The sequence below is a fragment of the Mus pahari genome, chromosome 22 (assembly GCF_900095145.1).
Source record: "Mus pahari chromosome 22, PAHARI_EIJ_v1.1, whole genome shotgun sequence".
Lineage (NCBI taxonomy): Eukaryota > Metazoa > Chordata > Mammalia > Rodentia > Muridae > Mus > Mus pahari.
This window is the reverse complement of record NC_034611.1, coordinates 4,510,315-4,527,330: the sequence shown is the minus strand read 5'-3', so window position 1 is coordinate 4,527,330 and position 17,016 is coordinate 4,510,315. Positions and strand designations below refer to the sequence as shown.

The following is a 17,016-nucleotide window of genomic DNA, read 5'->3' as shown; positions in this document are numbered from 1 at the left end:
GTCAGTGTGTCGAGTGTACACTACCACATCAGCGCAGGCACTCTCACCTATCTGAGGTCAGTGTGTCGAGTGTACACTACCACATCAGCGCAGGCACTTTCACCTATCTGGTGTCAGTGTGTCGAGTGTACACTACCACATCAGCGCAGGCACTTTCACCTATCTGAGGAGGAAGCCCTTGTCTCAGGACTCACCTTCTGCTTCCTTCCATGCCTTCAGCCTTAGGCAGCTATGATGAAGGTTGTGTAGAGTGTACGCAAAAATGCATTTCAGTGACATGTGAGCTGCCTCCAGAGAAACGTGTGGCGTGTGAGCTACCTCCAGAGAGAATGCCAGAGATGCTTGGGTGCTGTGTCAGGTTCTGGAGTGGTCGTGCTATCAACGAGGCTGAGGGAGACGCAGACTTCACAGTCTGGCTGAGGGCCTTGGCGGTTCAGGATGATCACATGGAGGTTGTATAACCAAACTATTTCTTTGCCTTTAAACTACTACATACATGCATATATATGTGACATTTTATATGTGTGGCATTTATAATGTGACATTTTAATGTATTTTGCTTCCAAACTAAAATTAGGTAATTAGTCTATGATTTAACAGGGTTTTAGCAAATGCCATCGAGTACAGCTCACAGCAGAGACACGTCCTGAAGGACTCCAGGGCAAAGGGCAGCAGGCAAGGAGCCTTACCTATGTTCATGACCTGAGACTGAAGCATCTGTCTTTGGCCAGGCTGGCTGTTGGCTCGCATGGGGATGCTGGCTGTTGGGTTCCGAATCATGCCTCCTTGGACTGGCCGGTTCATGGCACCAGTGGTGGCAGCACAAGTGACTCTCACAGCTGGACTCTGTGGTGCCCATTCCCCAGAAGGCATGCTGGGCCGGGAAGTGCTGCTGCCAATCATCCCTGCATCCAAGACAGAGGAAACTGAGAGATGCAGACACTGAAAACAGCACATGCATGTACGCCAAACCTACCTAAAAGGCAGACCATGCCTGCAACCTGCAGTTAGCTCAACAGCAAACACTGCCCTGGGGCAGATGTGGGCCCTTGCTAAGAACTAAGAGTTGGTGATTACTACAGTTTTCACAGCATGCATCTACTCAGAAGAGCTGTTAAAACTGTTCCCATATGTACTTAGAACAGGCGCTGCGGCAAGTGGATAACCCCAACTTCCTTCCTCAGGAAGTGAATCACATTAGCTGACATATACGTCAGAGCTCTACTTTCCAAAAGGGAGGTGAGGTAAGGAGGAATAAGGTAAGAACTGATAATCAATCCCAAAATTATCGAGCCCAGTCAGAGACCATCCTGCAAAGCCTTTGCAAGAGCTGAGCACCCTCCCATCCTTTCAGTGGGTCAGTGCCTGCTAAACTTCAGGAGCATGCAGACATGTTTACTGGGTGACCATCAAGTGAGGCTGCCCCACCACAGGCATACGTCTGCATGGACAGGATACTTCAGCAACAACTTTCATCAAAACATTTTTTTAGTAAATTTCAAAATTTACCAAGGGTAGCCCCTAAGCCCTCAGGAAGTTAAAGACTTTCCTGATACAGTGCCTGAGCTAAGGGTCCCACCCTCTTGGAGCACTGCATTCTTGACCACATGGATGCAGAATGGGCTAGGAGAGGCGTGAGAAAATTCTTCTACACTTGGCATCTGATGACATGGAACAAGGAGAACTCGGCATCACCAGGCAGGATTCAGGGTCTGTCCTATTAGTGTCCAGGCTCTGGGTGATGGCAGTGGCCAGACACTGCCTAAGACATACTGAAGGAGAAGCCTCAGAAACATCTCTTTATTCTGAAACGTGATACAGGGGATATAAAGATTTTGCTTTCAAATTTATGGCTTGCTTTCGGTTACTTTATTTTGGTTAAGCAGGTTTGGTATAATGCACATGTGGATAGAACATGGGTGTTTCCTCACTTGTGAAATGAGGGCTGTGCTGAGATGTTAAAGGTGAGGGGAGATTAGTTAGGGTTAAAAGCTGCAATATTAAGACACATTCAAAACAATTTATAGTTTGTCTATATATGGGTAAGTGGAAAGGCATTTTAGTTTCAAAATAATAGCATAATGAGAGTAGGAGGGTGAGGTTACCTGTAACTCAACAGTATCAGTGCAGCAAAAATGAACACGGTTCCTTATGGTACTGGTCTTTATACCATGTGATCTTGACAGTCTGGGCACTACTAGGTCCTGGGACATGCAGAGGCCATTCCCACGGTCCTAAGGTCCTATATAAGACTTCAACAGTGTAGATCACTGTATTCACCGATAGGCAGCTACTACCAGTCATTCATCAGCTACTTTTCTTTAAAGAATTTTACATCACCAATCTATCTATGAGTCATGCTTTTATTTAAGAGTGATGGAGTGAATATGGCACTATTTTCAGGGATCTGTAATTTAATGAGGGAGTCAGTACATATGTGTAATTAAGCAGGGCTGAGTATCTGTTGGTACAGTATAGCTCACGCTTCCCCATGAATTCTCTCTTAGCAATCAGAAACGAAGCATCCATCACTTCCCCTTGAACAGTGCTCTCATCTTCAGTTAACTAAAATGGCAATGTATAGGGCACCCAGGTCTCTACTACACCACTGAGACAAGGAGAGAAAGCTATAGCCAGCTCTTCCTCAGGAAGACAGCGCCCTCCTAGACCCATGCTGTTCCATGGCCCACACTGTTGTGAGTTCATTCTGAATTCTATGCCGCTGTGGCAGGAGGATGTACCACTTAGGAAATATGGAGGACACTGGAAAACTATATCAGGTCAAGCTCCACCTAGATTACAGGTAACTTCTCCAATCTCCAGGAAACTGCCTGATTGGTGTGACTTCAAACCAGTGTGCTCATTTAATTGTGCCCTGACTTGAAGCTGTTAAAATGCATTAATGTTAAGAAACCAGAACACAAAAGTCAATAAAACAAAACACCACGTCTGTGGCTCAAGTGTTCCTCCAGTAGCAGCCCTGCATGGCTGAGCGTACAGTGGAAGTGTGGAAGCAGCCCTGCATGGCTGAGCGTACAGTGGGAATGTGGAAGCACAGGCAAAACACTCTTCACTTTTACTTCATTTTTTTTCTAAGTGGAAAAAGGATCTAGAATTGTGTAAGAATGGTAGAATTTTAAAGTCCCATTCCAAAACTGTCAATCTGGTTTTGGAGGTATCAGCAGATCACCTACAGACTAACAAGCACCAGCTATGGTACATATACCCATCCGTTATTTCGCATATATTCTTCCAAGTTCAGACCAGCAGGTGGGACAGAAGTGCAGAGTCTAGACAAGAGCAGCGATATCAGCTGAAGAATGACTTGATCAGCTTGATGGAGTGGCTTCCCAGAGGCCGCCCTCACAGGGAATCCGTGGGTTCCCACATTTCATGAGAGCTTCTAGCAAGCCCATGGTGGAGTTCTACCATTTGATGTGGACGAACACATTGTTGAATTACACAACCCGCCAGTAAGCAGCAGTACCGCTGAGCCCTTACCTGTGCTATTGTTCCCTAAGGTTCCTTGGCTTCCTAGCATCCCTTGGGTACCCATCATTCCTGGCTGAGGTATCACTGAGTAGGGGCTACTGTTTCTGATTGGTGGGAAAGGTCCAGCACCAGTTGGGCTTTGCAAAGTGATGTCAAGTGGTAAGTTCTGGTTTGGCAATAACCTGCCCAGTTGCCCTGGTCGTGGGTTATTAAAAGCTAAGGAGAGAACAAATGAAAAATTGAAGGTTAATAAAGGACAAGGAAAAAGAATATTTACAGTAAGTAGTGTTTAGGGAAAATGTCTCCTGTAGCATGACAAAGATGCACATCTTTGGTCAACTCTCTCCATGAAAGACAACTCACAGAAAACATTTGCAGCACCCTGTATGGTATTATATAACTCTCAATGGCCTTGCAAAACGGAGATGTAAAAAAGTACCATGTTTTCTCTCCAGGACTTGTAGCATTGAAAAGTTTTTGCTAACTAAACCATTACCGTACGTCAATACGATCGTGTTCATGTTATACTATTCACACGGTGGGTAGTCTTTTTCTGTTTCTCATTTTTTTTATTTGTTTTTGTTTGTTCTGATAAGGTCTCCCCTCAAACTTGCCTTGTACTTGTCTGCTTCAGGAGCTCTGATTTTTACAGTAACGAACCTATAAACATCTCTTGCATGCAGGAGTTGCAAACACATGTAGTTTGGATGTTAGAACATTATTTCTTAACTGGGCTCAAAGGTTTAGAATAAGTTAGAAGTAGATACTTCCACTAGAAGTTAAAACTGTTGAGTGTATACTTTGTCATCTGAAACAACACTCCATTGTAGCCTATGACTAGCAGTATGGCTTTAACTCTGGGCACTATTTAGATTTGAAATGGTTTTTATGGTTAGTTCGCAAGAATTGACTATGTACTGAGCAGTAATCTAGTATCAAGTAGATGACCTATAATTTTATAACAATGCTATTAAAACACTCAAATACTATACACACTAACTTACAGGGCTAATTTATTAGTCATATCAAGACTTTACTTTCTTTTAGTTTTATAAGCATAGACTGCACTAGCAGTTAAAAGAAAGAAGACTTTTCAAAAACCTATGGTGGAGAAAAACCATTCAGAAAAACCAGGCTGAGAACGGACATTGTTCAGCTCTCCCAGGCTTGCCTTCCTACGGCTCAGCTCACCATTTTAGGGTCTCCTGGGGGCTCCCGAGCATAGGAGCTGTGATCCCCCACCGTGTTCTTTGCTCCTCTCTGGGTTAAGGAGTACTAGCTTACCTTAGTCTCTCATTCTTTAGCTTTGTGATTGCCCAGGTCAAACAAAACTTCATCTCACTTTCCTTTACCCCTTTCCAGAATGCTCAGGAACCATGCAAGAAAGGACGTAGCTTCTAAAGGAAGTGATCTCTGAACTGGCTGAGGTCTGCTTTTTCAGACTTGAGATCACTGCTAGGCATGGGCATGGGTGTTCTACTGAGGTGGGAACGGTGCTTTGCTTACCAGCACGGAAGCGCTTTCTGTAAACTCAAACTGTTCTTTCACACAAAACTGAAAACTCAATATATTCTATCAGAGTGAATGGCATAAGGCATTTGACTGTGAGCACTCTTTTGTGAACAATTAAAACTTTTTTGAGACAGGGTCTCACTATGTAGCTTAGGTTGCCCTTGAACTCTCACCATCCTCCTGCCTCAGCCTCTTGTCTGGGATTACAGGCATGAAGTAACTATGCCTGGTTTGAATTTTCCTCCCCAAAGGAAACTATGGCAGTAAGCTGCCGGACAGGCCAGGACTGTGGCAGCCTTGGGTTGGTCTCTGATGGGGTTAGAGCGCATACTCACTGCTCTGTGACATGCGCAGTGCTGCCTTCTGGGCTCCGGCGGCAGGTGGGACGGGACTGCTGTCAGCCGTGAGTTGCATGAGGTCATTGATGATGGCTTGCTTGTCAACTGACCCGGTAGGAGCTCCTGGCCTTGTGTCTGGGAAAAGCTGTGGTAACTGACTGTTCTGCAAATCATCCAAAATCTCTTCCAAGTTGTCCAGCTCGCTGCCAGGCTGCAGTCAACAAACAGAAGTGTACATCCAGGTCCAAGCTGCAAGAGGGGACCCCACCCTGGCCACTGACTACAGACCCAACCACCACACAGGGCATCCCAGCCAAGTTAAAAAAATAAAAAAAAGCAGGTATGTGCAAATGTAAGGCCCAATAATGGACCAACCATCTCTCATAACTGAATTCACCAAGGACCATGACTCCTCCCTTAGAAACTAGGCATGCCGATTTAAAAAGGAAGCTGTTTCCCACCTTGTAACTCACTAGCAGTTTATGTATTCCCTTTATTTTATGTGAACCACCCCATTATGAAAAAATTATATCTAATTACTTACAATTGGACCATAACTTACAGTTTGGATCTAGGTTTCATTTTTTTTCCTTAAGAAATGACAACAATAAAGCTGGTGTAAAACATGGTACAAATAACCACGGCTATTTCCCTTATGTGTGTAAGTTGGCTGTAAAATAAGCTTCAAATAGCCATGGACTTGCTAAGTCTTGCTTTTTCAACTTGAAATGTGCTTTTTGCTTGCTTTTATTTTAGGTTTGAATGTCAGTAGCTTTCTTATTAACCAGTTTATATGGATATATGGATGATCAAACTAGCTCCCCCAACCCCTGCTTTGTTTTTTGAGACAGGTTTCTGTCCTGGAACTTGCTCTGTGGACCAGGCCGGCCTTGAACTCAGAGTTTCACCTGCCTCTGCCTCCCGAGGGCTGGGATCAAAGGTGTGCGCCACCACCCCTGATGCCAAGCATGGCATGTATTAACTTGATTTCCTATGAGCCAGTTTCTTAAAATCATTTCTTGAATTCAATTCCCATTACCAATATTGATTAGTAACATAAGTATAACCACTATTTTATATTGCCTACTTTTTTTTTTTTTTTTTGTCTAAGAGCTAGAATGACTTCACTGATATTCTTTTGGGTATAACCTATCAGGGTGCTAGCATTTAAGATTTCAATTACACAGGAAATTGGTCAAACACGTGTGATCATGCCTGAATCCCAGCACTTGAGCGCCAGCCTGAACTATTCTGGGCTAGAGGGAGATGGTTTCAAAACTGAACAAAAGTATCTGAGTCCACGTGAAACTGGCAAAGACTTCTAATGGATTTGCTTATGTGCAAATCCTGGCTTGTATAGGGAAGATGGAACTGCCAAGACTTGTCACTGCTAATACAGTATCTACATAGAATACCTTTGTGTGAGACAAGCTCTCCTTTATGCAGTCTGGCTTTGCCTGGGACTTCCTGTCTTGCTGCTCCTCCCCCTGCCAGCCCCCTCCAGCACTGCGATTATAGGAGCGTGCTTCTGTGTAGTCTACCGTATCTTTCTAATAAGAAAAGTACACTCACTTATTTGTGTGTGCGAACATCTGAGGAGGCCTGTGGGAGCTGATTCTCTCTTTCCCATGTGAGTCTAAGGGATAGACCTGGGATCACCAGGCATGACAATGACAAACGCCTTTGCCAACTGAGCCTGGCATATCTCTTGTCAAGTCAGAAGTTCCCTGTGGAAGTGACATTTTACTTGATTCTTTTCAGAGGCAGCTACTTAAGCAATGAACTTAGCCACTCCTTTCCAGAGAATTCTTCATGTACTCTTAAAATAAGAAGAGCATTTTTGTGTCACCCATTTCCAACAGGACAACAAGTTTTCTATGGGACAGGTACAGGCAAGAGATGTGGCCCTGAAAGTTCCTGAGGAAGGGAAGCCTTGCACACTCTGGATCAGCTGTGACTGACCGGTCCGTCCACAGTGAGACTTGGAAGGGTGTGGGGGCGGTCAGTTGTCATTAAAACTAAAACAGAAATTCCCCCAGCTTCCTGAGTCCTCAGGGAAGTGTTTCCTATGCTTCTGTGGTAACTGTCTGGTTAGTTCTGTCTTCACAGATGCGAACAGAGCTTCAGCGAGCTACCTCTCATCTCTGAAGTAGTGTCCTATGACAATGACAAACCCTGGCAGATTGCCCCTGATGAAAATGACAGAAAACAGGCTCATGCAAGCAAAGCCAGAAGTGTATATGTGTTTTCTTAACAGATGTAGCACTTGAGTTTGTCCCCAATCTGAGCCATGACAGAATGCTCTCCCTGTTATAGTCCACTAACAAAATTATAAACCACCTTAATCACAACTAACAAGATTTTTTTTAAAAGATGGTTTGGAGACAGAGGTCACTGTATCGCCCAGAATGGCCTTGAACTTGAAGTATTGTACTCTGCCTGCCTCCTGGGAGCTGGGATTGTAGGCACACTGCATCACGCCTGGTCTTTCCTTTTCTTCTTTCCCTCCCTTCCTAGAGACTCTGTGGCTCTTGCTGTCCTGGAACACTACATAGACCTGACTGCCTACTTCTGTCTCCTGAGTGCTGGCATTAAATCACATCTGGCCATGGTTCTTCTTTTGTTTTACTCAGGTAACTAGGGACCAAACCAGCTTTGTGTGATGTGGCCTGAGTTACCCTCTCCCTCTCATCCTAATTTTTATTTTTTATTTTTAAAAGAAATGTCTTAAACTTAAACCGATTTTCAAATTCTGATCACTCTCATTTACAACTTTACCAGCTACCTATGTGAGTGAGAGCATAACTCAGTCATGAGGCTTTTAAGAGGCCTTGGGTTCAATGTCCAGGATAGGGGAGGGAGGGAGGGAGGGAGAGTTAGCAGCAGCAACAAATTTGAGAGCTCTGCAGTGCTTTCTACAGCCTCAGATGATCAGCCTGCTTCTACAGGCTCAGAGCTCTGGGTACTATCTGAACTCACTCAGGTGAAATTTCAAGATGCACCATGAACTTTTAGAGGCATTGCTTTGCCTGAATTTATTCCTTGTCAATTTTTGGAATATGCATTTATTATTAATTTGTTATCAGTTTAACTCTTCTTACCCTGAGGTAAGGTTGACCTGGAATTTACAATTCTCTCTCAGCTCTGGAATGCTGGGATTGCAGGAGCACACCACCATGTCTGGCCTAAGTTTAAATATTCCTATAGAAGATAGATTTCAGCATGGCTTATAACCCTCAGGCAGGTTGATTTTAATACTTCCCTTAGTATTCATGCATGCTCTGGAAGGGCTGAAGTGTGATAATTAGATGTTTCTGAAAGAAGATGGATCTACAGCTCTGGAATTTACATCTCACTGGTGTTTTTCTGACCCTCCTCACTTTGTTAGGCACATTTTCTTTGCAAGACAAAGAGATCAATGCCTTTCTTTAAAATGCCTCGCAGCAGACACTTCAAAGTTTCACTTAGGCATCTATTTGAATGCTCAAATTGGCCACATCAATTTCAGTAGTCAGTGTCAACTATTTCTGCAGAAAATGAGTCAGAGAGTATTTTGTTTTGTTTTTTAAAGTTCTACAAAATGAAAAAGACTTGATTTCTTTAATTTTTTCTTTTTAGTTTTATAATTATTTTCATGAGTCAAAAATCAACTTGTTCTCTGAATAAAGAAACACATGAGTAATCTAATAAATTAAAAAGTACCTTTTGAAAACATTTTAAATAAAAAATAAAGTATCATACCATTTGCTTAGTACAGACTTGTGAAGGAATTCTATAGTATTTGGAGGGAGTGTCTGGTTACTACCAGCTTAACATGGCTTTTCTAATGGAGTTAAGCAACGGGAGACCGGGAGACCAGTCCAAGTCCTCAAAGAAAGCAGGAGACAAGAGTATTGGTTGGCCGAGTACCAGCAATGCTCCAGTGTGGAAATAAGCACATGACTTTGAGCAGTAAACACACTGGAAATGTTTCTGTCAGTTTGTTTCCTGTTGGCTAGGAAATGTCGTAGAAACATTTTGTTTGAAAGCTGTGCCCAGTAAAAATATGTCATTTTCAGTAGAGTAACACTGCACTGCTGAAATATTTCCTGACCTTACAAAGTCAGTAATACATTAAACACACTCAGGCAAAAAAAATTTTTTTGAGTCAAAATAACAAGACAGTCCATTGCAATCTAGGCTTACTACCTGTGCACGTTTACTAAATAATTACTGCATTCCTCTGAAATGAAAGACGAGGAGACCATCCTTAGGGAACAGAAGGTGAGCACGAGGTGGAAGAATTGAGTTTTCTTCTCATAATGGATCTAAATTTAGGTAAAGCATACTTCCTGTGGTAACTTTTCTCCTTGCTATGGTTTTGATGCTAAACTGGCTCTGTAAAACTGTATTTTAGATGGGGTTTGGGAGAGGGTGGAGGGGAGGTGAGCAAGGGGCAAGATTTCATTAAGGAAAATATACTTCCTGTATGTGAGCGTGTGTGCCCTGCTTTTTTTCCATCTTCAAACAACAGATTTATACTGATTCATACTAGTCTTTGTTTCTTACATAATTTTGATTAGAAAATTATTTCTTCCAAATAAGAAAACTCCAACTGATTCAAAGACTTAAAAGTGAAACCAAACCAAATCCATAAAGCCTTTTCTTGTTTGGCATTTGTGAAATCATATATACAAAGTAATGAGGGATATCAGTGATCCCTGTCACTGTCCCTCTAAGACCCGAGGGTCTGAGGCCAGAGACAGAGAAACTCATTCTATCTATGGAGGGTAGGGCAGCCATGCTGTAACTGAGCATCAGGGGTCATCTCCCGAGTCAATAACCTGCCCTCTATCATGGTAAGACACCTAAGTGGCACTGGCTGCCTGTGCCTTCTGAACTAGCACAACCCCTGCGTCATTTAACCCAGTACACCCCAGAAGGTGAAAGCCCGTCGTCAATACGGTTTTCACATCACATCACACAAGGCATTGCTATTAACTTTCTGTTGGCCTCGGTGCCCCAGCTCATGAGTTCACAGCATTATAAAACAGCTGCTGCATAATCACCAATAATGTTAATGTAATCTCAGTCTGCTTCCCCTGCGAGCAACACGATGCCTGAATGATTGTATCTGTTCTCAGGAATGGCGGCAACCGTCGCCATCACATGGAAAGAAACAGGAGGTCAAGTCCTCAGAACCAGTTGGGCTGGCAGGGACTCCCCTAAGTGCAGCCTCTGTGGACTTGTGGGGCACAGTGTGGGTTTGGGGTGCAGCTGTCTTGAAGCTGGTGACAATACCTTCCTACTTGCAACACAGCTTTCAAGGGCAAACTATAGGCCATATTAAGGAGAGAGGCCCCTGTGACTTCCTCCCTGCTTAACCAACCATGCCAGAAGAGTCTGCCGGACAGGACCTGCTCAGCCTGTGGAAGTAGAGGCTGGGTCAGTCATGATTCCACCACTGCAGGTGCAACAACTTGTATCACTTGCTTTTGTAAGCCAGTGAAAATATCAACGGTCTTGCTGGGAATGGCAGAAGGGCTAGGGATGAAATGTTGGAGAAGGATTAAGATGTCAGTTTGGATGAAAACACTCCAGAGGTCTGTTTACAGCGCAGTGGAAACCCTACCACAAGTACACTGAGGACCACTCACAGGAGCTTTAAAAAGGTCTCGGTACCTCACACACGGCCGGCACATCCGCAGTGGTGTATTAACTGGTCTGGTAGTGCTATTCTACACAGGGTCAGACTGTGTAAGGATTGTTTTTTTGTTAAAAATAAATAAATTAAATAAGAGAATGATTCTAATCATTACTTTAGGTCCCCTGGATTGTTCTCAAGGTATTAACTTTGGAGAGAAGTGCGGAGAGAATGTAACCCATTATTCTGGTTTTGAATCGATACATAATAGTTTTGATATGTCTCTATCCATTTCCTTTGGTGTGCTTTCACCAACAGTCAATGAGATTCCTGTACATTACTCAGAAGTGTTCACAGAGAGGGAAGAGGCAGGAGGCTCTTTACTGTTGAACTCTGATCCTATGGAGAGAGTAACAGCTAGATACTTAAGTCTGTTCTGAGCAAGCCCTGGTCTAAGGAAGGGATTGCCACCACTCTGGGTTCAGCTAACTACAGCCATGTTGCAGTTCACCCTGCTCACCACTGTTATAATCAAAAGAATACTCTGTGTCCATCCCATGTCTGCCCCAGGGTCTGTAAAATTGTACAGAGCACAGCCATACTTTCTTGCTCAGTGTCCACGGCTGCTCTGGCCTACAGTGGCTGAGTGTCTGAGCGCAAGCTACATGGCCTCCTAAGCCCGTATCTGTGCCCTGTAATTCTTTGTAGTGTAAACACACAACTTCATGTAAAGTAACTGTTACAAGGTAAGGCCCACAAACACAAATACTACTTTTAGGGAGTCACAGATTGTCCTCTTTGAGAACATCTATGACTCAGATGAGCACACCTGGGAGAAGACATCAGAAAACTCACCTGGTCACTGGGCTCAAAGCTCACCTCCTCCTTCACAGTTTTCATGGCAATTAGCTTTGTGTTACTGGCAGGGTCTGTCTTACTGTCCAGTCGCTCGAGTTTGGGGGTTATTTCCGGTAAACCAATATCTTTAGTATCATCTTTGTCGAGCAAATAGCGCAGTAGTGCATTCTCTTTCTTCTTGGGGCTCGCTGGTTCCTGTTTGACAGTCACTTCCGACCCAGGAGCTGTGCTGCTGGACTCCTGGCTCAGCTCTTTGCCTGTGGCTTCTGCTGTCAGCTTGGCCAAGTCCACAGGGGAACTGCTGTCCTGTAAGAGTCTGTGCAAAATTTTATGCTTCTCCTTGAGCGAGGTGCCATGCGTGGACCCAGGCCCAGGCAAGCTCCCTGTAGAGTCCTTGTTTGTGTCTGACAAGGAGCTGGGCAAGGGTGAAGGTTCCATCTGGTCGGACTTGGTGGTCAGCAGCTGTAGGAGTTTGGTCTGCCCTTTGCTGTCATGCAGCCGGCTGTGTCCCTCAGCCCTGTCCCCGCTGGCCGCCTGGGGCATGCTGGAATCGTTGGGCCCCTTTTGTTCTTCAGGATGGCAGCTGGCCTCTGCTTGTCCAGTTGTACCTTCTGAGGGCTCCCCATAAAGTCCAAAACAGTCTTTGGAGTCCAAGCTTCCCATCTTGCTGAGTGGGGGAGGATTCATATTAACTGGGGAGTTTTGCAAATTGCCCATTTTTAGGTCCGGTGAAGCCAACGATGACCCGAGTGAGACCCCATGGCCCTCGCTGAGGGCTTGCAGTGCATTGAGGGAACTGTTGGTATAACTATGGCTATTTCCTGTGCTGCTGCAAACTCCCACAGGGGAATGCAAGCTTCCTGCAGGGGAAAACTGACTGGGTGGGATGCGAGGACTGCCAGCCACGCCGGGGCTCATGCGCTGCCTTGGGGAGAGCACGGAGCTGGCCTGCCCTGGGTTCATGCCGGGGCTGCTTTGCGAGGGACTGTTCATTTTGAGTGCATAGTTACTACCCTGAGGAGTGGTTGCCTGCATGCCTGATACATGGTTCATGCCCCCAGAACCACCAAACCTGCCCATAGGCATGCCCATTTGTTCCTTTGGGCCATTCATGGGAAAATTTATATTGCTACCGAGGGTCATGTCCTGACCTGGGTTCCCACCGCACAGGGCCTGATGGGCAGGACTGCTAGAGCTAATTGGATTCAATGGCTTCCCCATCGCTTGTCCAGTCAGATCCGGATTCATTACACATACATTCTGCTCTCTGTACAATGAGGAAAGAAACATATATAAGATAAAAGGAGAAATACAAAGTATACTGTTATCAATTTAAAAAATGGCAGGGTCTCTTTTCTTTATAAAAGTAGACTACATTTCAAAGATGCCTTATGGCATTATGGGCTGGACTGAACACGTCCAGCTCTGGACTAAGGGATGCTTTCAGGCTACGTACCAAGATGTCTGTGGTTTTATTGGAGCGTGTGTGTGGAGGTTAGACTACTCCCATACTGAAATTTCAGTAAGTAAAGAGGACCTTAGGAAGATCTCAATTATGCATCTCCCCGATGAGCTGAGCACTTCCACAGCCTTACACCAACGACCACATAAGTACTGCTTGATTTAACCATCTGCCACAGCTTCAGCTCTCAGCAGGGGGCACATCTGGAGGCCCAGAGGTGCCATGGGTGTCACCTGGTTCACAGTGGACAAAGGCCTTAGTGGGGAACACCTTGCCCTAACTGTAAGAGAGATGGCCAGTTCCAGATGCAGGTATTAGTAATATCAACTTGCCTCATAGATTCCTGCCCATACCCTCAAATCCCTTCAGGCCAAAGGATTAAATATGGCCATGGCAGGGTTCTGGGGTGGCACAGTTTGTGATTTTAGCTGGCCGTCATTCAGGAAAATTTGAATCCACTTCCCTAACTGACACCTACAAGCAGGTCTCCCAGGACACAGGGCTTTTGCCTCAGTCTTGGCGGCTACTTCTGAGTTAGCAAATGTGCAGTGGTCATCAAACGCCTGCTGCAGCTGGGGTGGGGTGAATCTGCACCTCATAATCACTTTCAAACGGTGGTTGCAGTGTGAGGTCAGATTTACTATTAGTTGGCAACCAGGCCTACCTGATTTTTTTTTTTAATTCCTGTACTAGAAAGCAAAATAAATGAGAAATCCAATAAACTGGGACTCTTTAAGCAGAGCAACTGTAGATATCTCTTGGCAGCACCTTGTAAAGTTTCCCTCAGCATATCCATAAACATTTATAAAATTTGAAATTCAATCATTTTCCCAAATGAGTATCTCAAACAATATACTCTATGACATTTATTTTAAAATCAACATTCATGTTTCTTTCTTTTACTATAGAAAAACCACTCAATTTAAAGTCTAATGCGAAGAAATTAAACCCAAGAACAAAAATCAAAACTAGTCTAAGAATATTCATGTGAAAGATTAAGCATCCAGGACCAGAGGTCTTAGCACTGGCTCTAATGCTCCTGTCCTCACTGTGTTGCTCTGGGAGCTTCCCTTCCTGACTGTCACAGGAAGGTCCAGCCACGCCCTGTACACTCTTCTGCTTTTGTCTGCTTGAGACAGGGTCTCTCTACGTAGTCCTGGCTGTCTTGGAGTTTGCTGAGTAGATCAGACTGGCCCGGAACTCTCAGAGATCCACCTGCCTCTGCCTCCAAGTGTTGGGACTAAGGTGTGCACCACCACACCCAATCTGATGCTGTAGTTCTTAATGTTAAAGGAAAATAAATGCTTTGCTGGCACCGTGCAGTGGTTTCTAGCCAACAGTTAACAGCCATCTCATTTTATAGTTTATAATGCCATAGTCAAAAAAGGAGGATTCTGGGAAACCGAGAGGCATTTGGGTGGCATACTCCTTTTGTAGCACATCTCTCGACAAGGGATGGGAACTGAGGCTGAGTTTATGATTACCTGTGAAGCATGTGTAAAGATATTACAAGCTGAGGCTCATTAGTAGTCTGAGAACGGATGAGTTTGCTCTTGGTTTGTGCAGCAACGAGAGTGCCGTCAGACAAAGAGAAACGATAGATCTGACTGAACGCCAGCCCTTGTCTCAGAACTGCAGGCAAAAAGGGAAACAAAGCATGATTAGAACAAAACGCTAAAGAAAGGAAAAAAAAACAGAAAAGTGGAGTCAAGCGTCAAGGAACGTGTGACAAGGCACAACAGTGACTGACTTCACTGGTTTTCCGACCAGCATGTTAAAAGTTATAGATTAGAAAACATCCATTTGAAAAGCAGTTACTTTTAAAATACCAAACAGTGAATTAGGTGTGTGTGTGTGTTTTGTTTTGTTTTTGTTTTTGTATGACAAAGAATAACAGCTTGGAAACTCAAACTATCATTTATTTTTAAAAATTTGTTTTTATTTTTTTTATTTTTTATTTTTTAGGTTTTTCGAGGCAGGGTTTCTCTGTATAGCTCTGGCTGTCCTGGAACTCACTTTGTAGACCAGGCTGGCCTCGAACTCAGAAATCTGCCTGCCTCTACCTTCCGAGTGCTGGGATTAAAGGTGTGTGCTACCACGCCTGGCTTTTGTTTTTATTTTTAATTTTGTGTATTTTGCCTAACCATACATAAGTGGAAGTGGAGTTCCGCATGTTGTGAACCATCATGTAGGAGCTGGGAAGTGAGCCTGTGTGGTCAAGAAGAGCAGCCAGTGCTCTCTTAACCTCTCTCTGGGCTAGCTCCCTCGCACCCTATATAAACTTTCTTAAATCAAATTATTATTATGGGGCAAAGAGAGTGTAAACAGTTTATCAGGTCAAAATAAGCCTTTCCACAATTCTTAATAATATTAGAAAACACCATGAAAGCAACACAACCCCGAGCATGGTGTATCCAAGTACAGTCTGCCTTCCTTTACAGTGTGGGACGAGCGCCATCCTCAGGTGGCCTCCCCAGCCCACCGTCTCACGCTGCTTTGCCAGGCTTTGCTTCTCACAGTGGAGTAGTAAAAGTGAGAAGCACTGTATGTCAGAAGAAAGCGCTAAACACAACTGAAACCCAAGCACAGACCTAAGCCACTGTAACTGCTTTAATATTTTCAGAAAGGTCAGATACTTCTATTTTTAAAAAAGATTTATTTATTATTATATCTAAGAATACTATAGCTATCTTCAGACACACCAGAAGAGGGCGTCAGATCTCACTACAAATGATTGCGAGCCACCATGTGGTTGCTGGGATTTGAACTTAGGAAGAGCAGTCAGTGCTCTTAACCGCTGAGCCATCTCTCCAGCTCCCAATACTTCTATTGTTAAGACAAGAAATACAAAGTAAATCAACTGGCTTAATGTATTTTCTCTTAAAATAATCTTGAGATTTATAGAACTGTATTTCATAACAAACATTTCACATAAAAAGATGACTTCGATTCAGGAAAAAATGATAAAACTCAGTTGCTTCTTAAATGATTTTAAGAAAAGTATCATGTTTCATACATAATTGTTGCACAGATTTGGTGGGTTGAACTACTCACCCCAAGGTGGCCAGGCCAGAGAATTACAGATAGGGGAGGGGTCTCTGATTTTGCTGTAAGGCTTCACTCCGTGTTTGTCAAACAGCGCCTTCCTCCATAACCTCAGGGAGATAGGGTACTGGGACATGGCTGGCTGCTGTCCTCTGCTGTCTGCGGGGATGCTGACGTGGCTGCTCGGGGGTCACTTACTATTCTATGCATGCTGCGCTTTGTACAATATGCATTGGGTAAAGGACTCACATTTTCAGGGGCTTATGATTTTAGGTTTTCCTCTGACCTTGGCTGTGATCTCTAAAGGCTTTCCATTTGGTCTGCATACTATGCAGTAATGATGAGTGAGCACACCTGATTGGTCCTGAGCCGGAGATGCTCCCCAACTCAAAGAAAACCTTCTAGCACATTTCTACTAGATGCACGGGGCAGCTTCTAGCATTACATGTTCTTTTAAAAGTTACTATTCATAGTCACTTTTGTGGGGGTGTGTATGAGTGTGTACATATGGTGTGTGTGCACCTGTGTCTGCCTAGAGAGTATGCATAAGTGTGTACATATGGTGTGTGTGCACCGGTGTCTGCCTAGAGAGTATGCACAAGTGTGTACATATGGTGTTTGCACGAGTGTGTGCCTAGAGAGTATGTATAAGTGTGTACATATGGTGTGTGCACCTGTGTCTGTCT

General features: G+C 44.1%; 1 protein-coding gene across 2 annotated transcripts in view; it reads right to left on the bottom strand.

Moving 5' to 3' along the window:
* Positions 1 to 17,016, bottom strand: part of Ncoa2 (nuclear receptor coactivator 2) — a 240,816-nt gene that overhangs the window by 24,904 nt on the left and 198,896 nt on the right. The window contains exons 10-14 of one of the 2 annotated variants that reach the window (XM_021222395.1): positions 14,770 to 14,917; positions 11,821 to 13,090; positions 5,340 to 5,553; positions 3,502 to 3,708; positions 690 to 905 (exon numbers count right to left, since the gene is read on the bottom strand). In XM_021222395.1, the coding sequence (XP_021078054.1) occupies positions 690 to 905; positions 3,502 to 3,708; positions 5,340 to 5,553; positions 11,821 to 13,090; positions 14,770 to 14,917 (2,055 nt within the window). The remainder of the gene's footprint in view (positions 1 to 689; positions 906 to 3,501; positions 3,709 to 5,339; positions 5,554 to 11,820; positions 13,091 to 14,769; positions 14,918 to 17,016) is intronic. The other variant, XM_021222396.2, reaches the window with a different exon arrangement.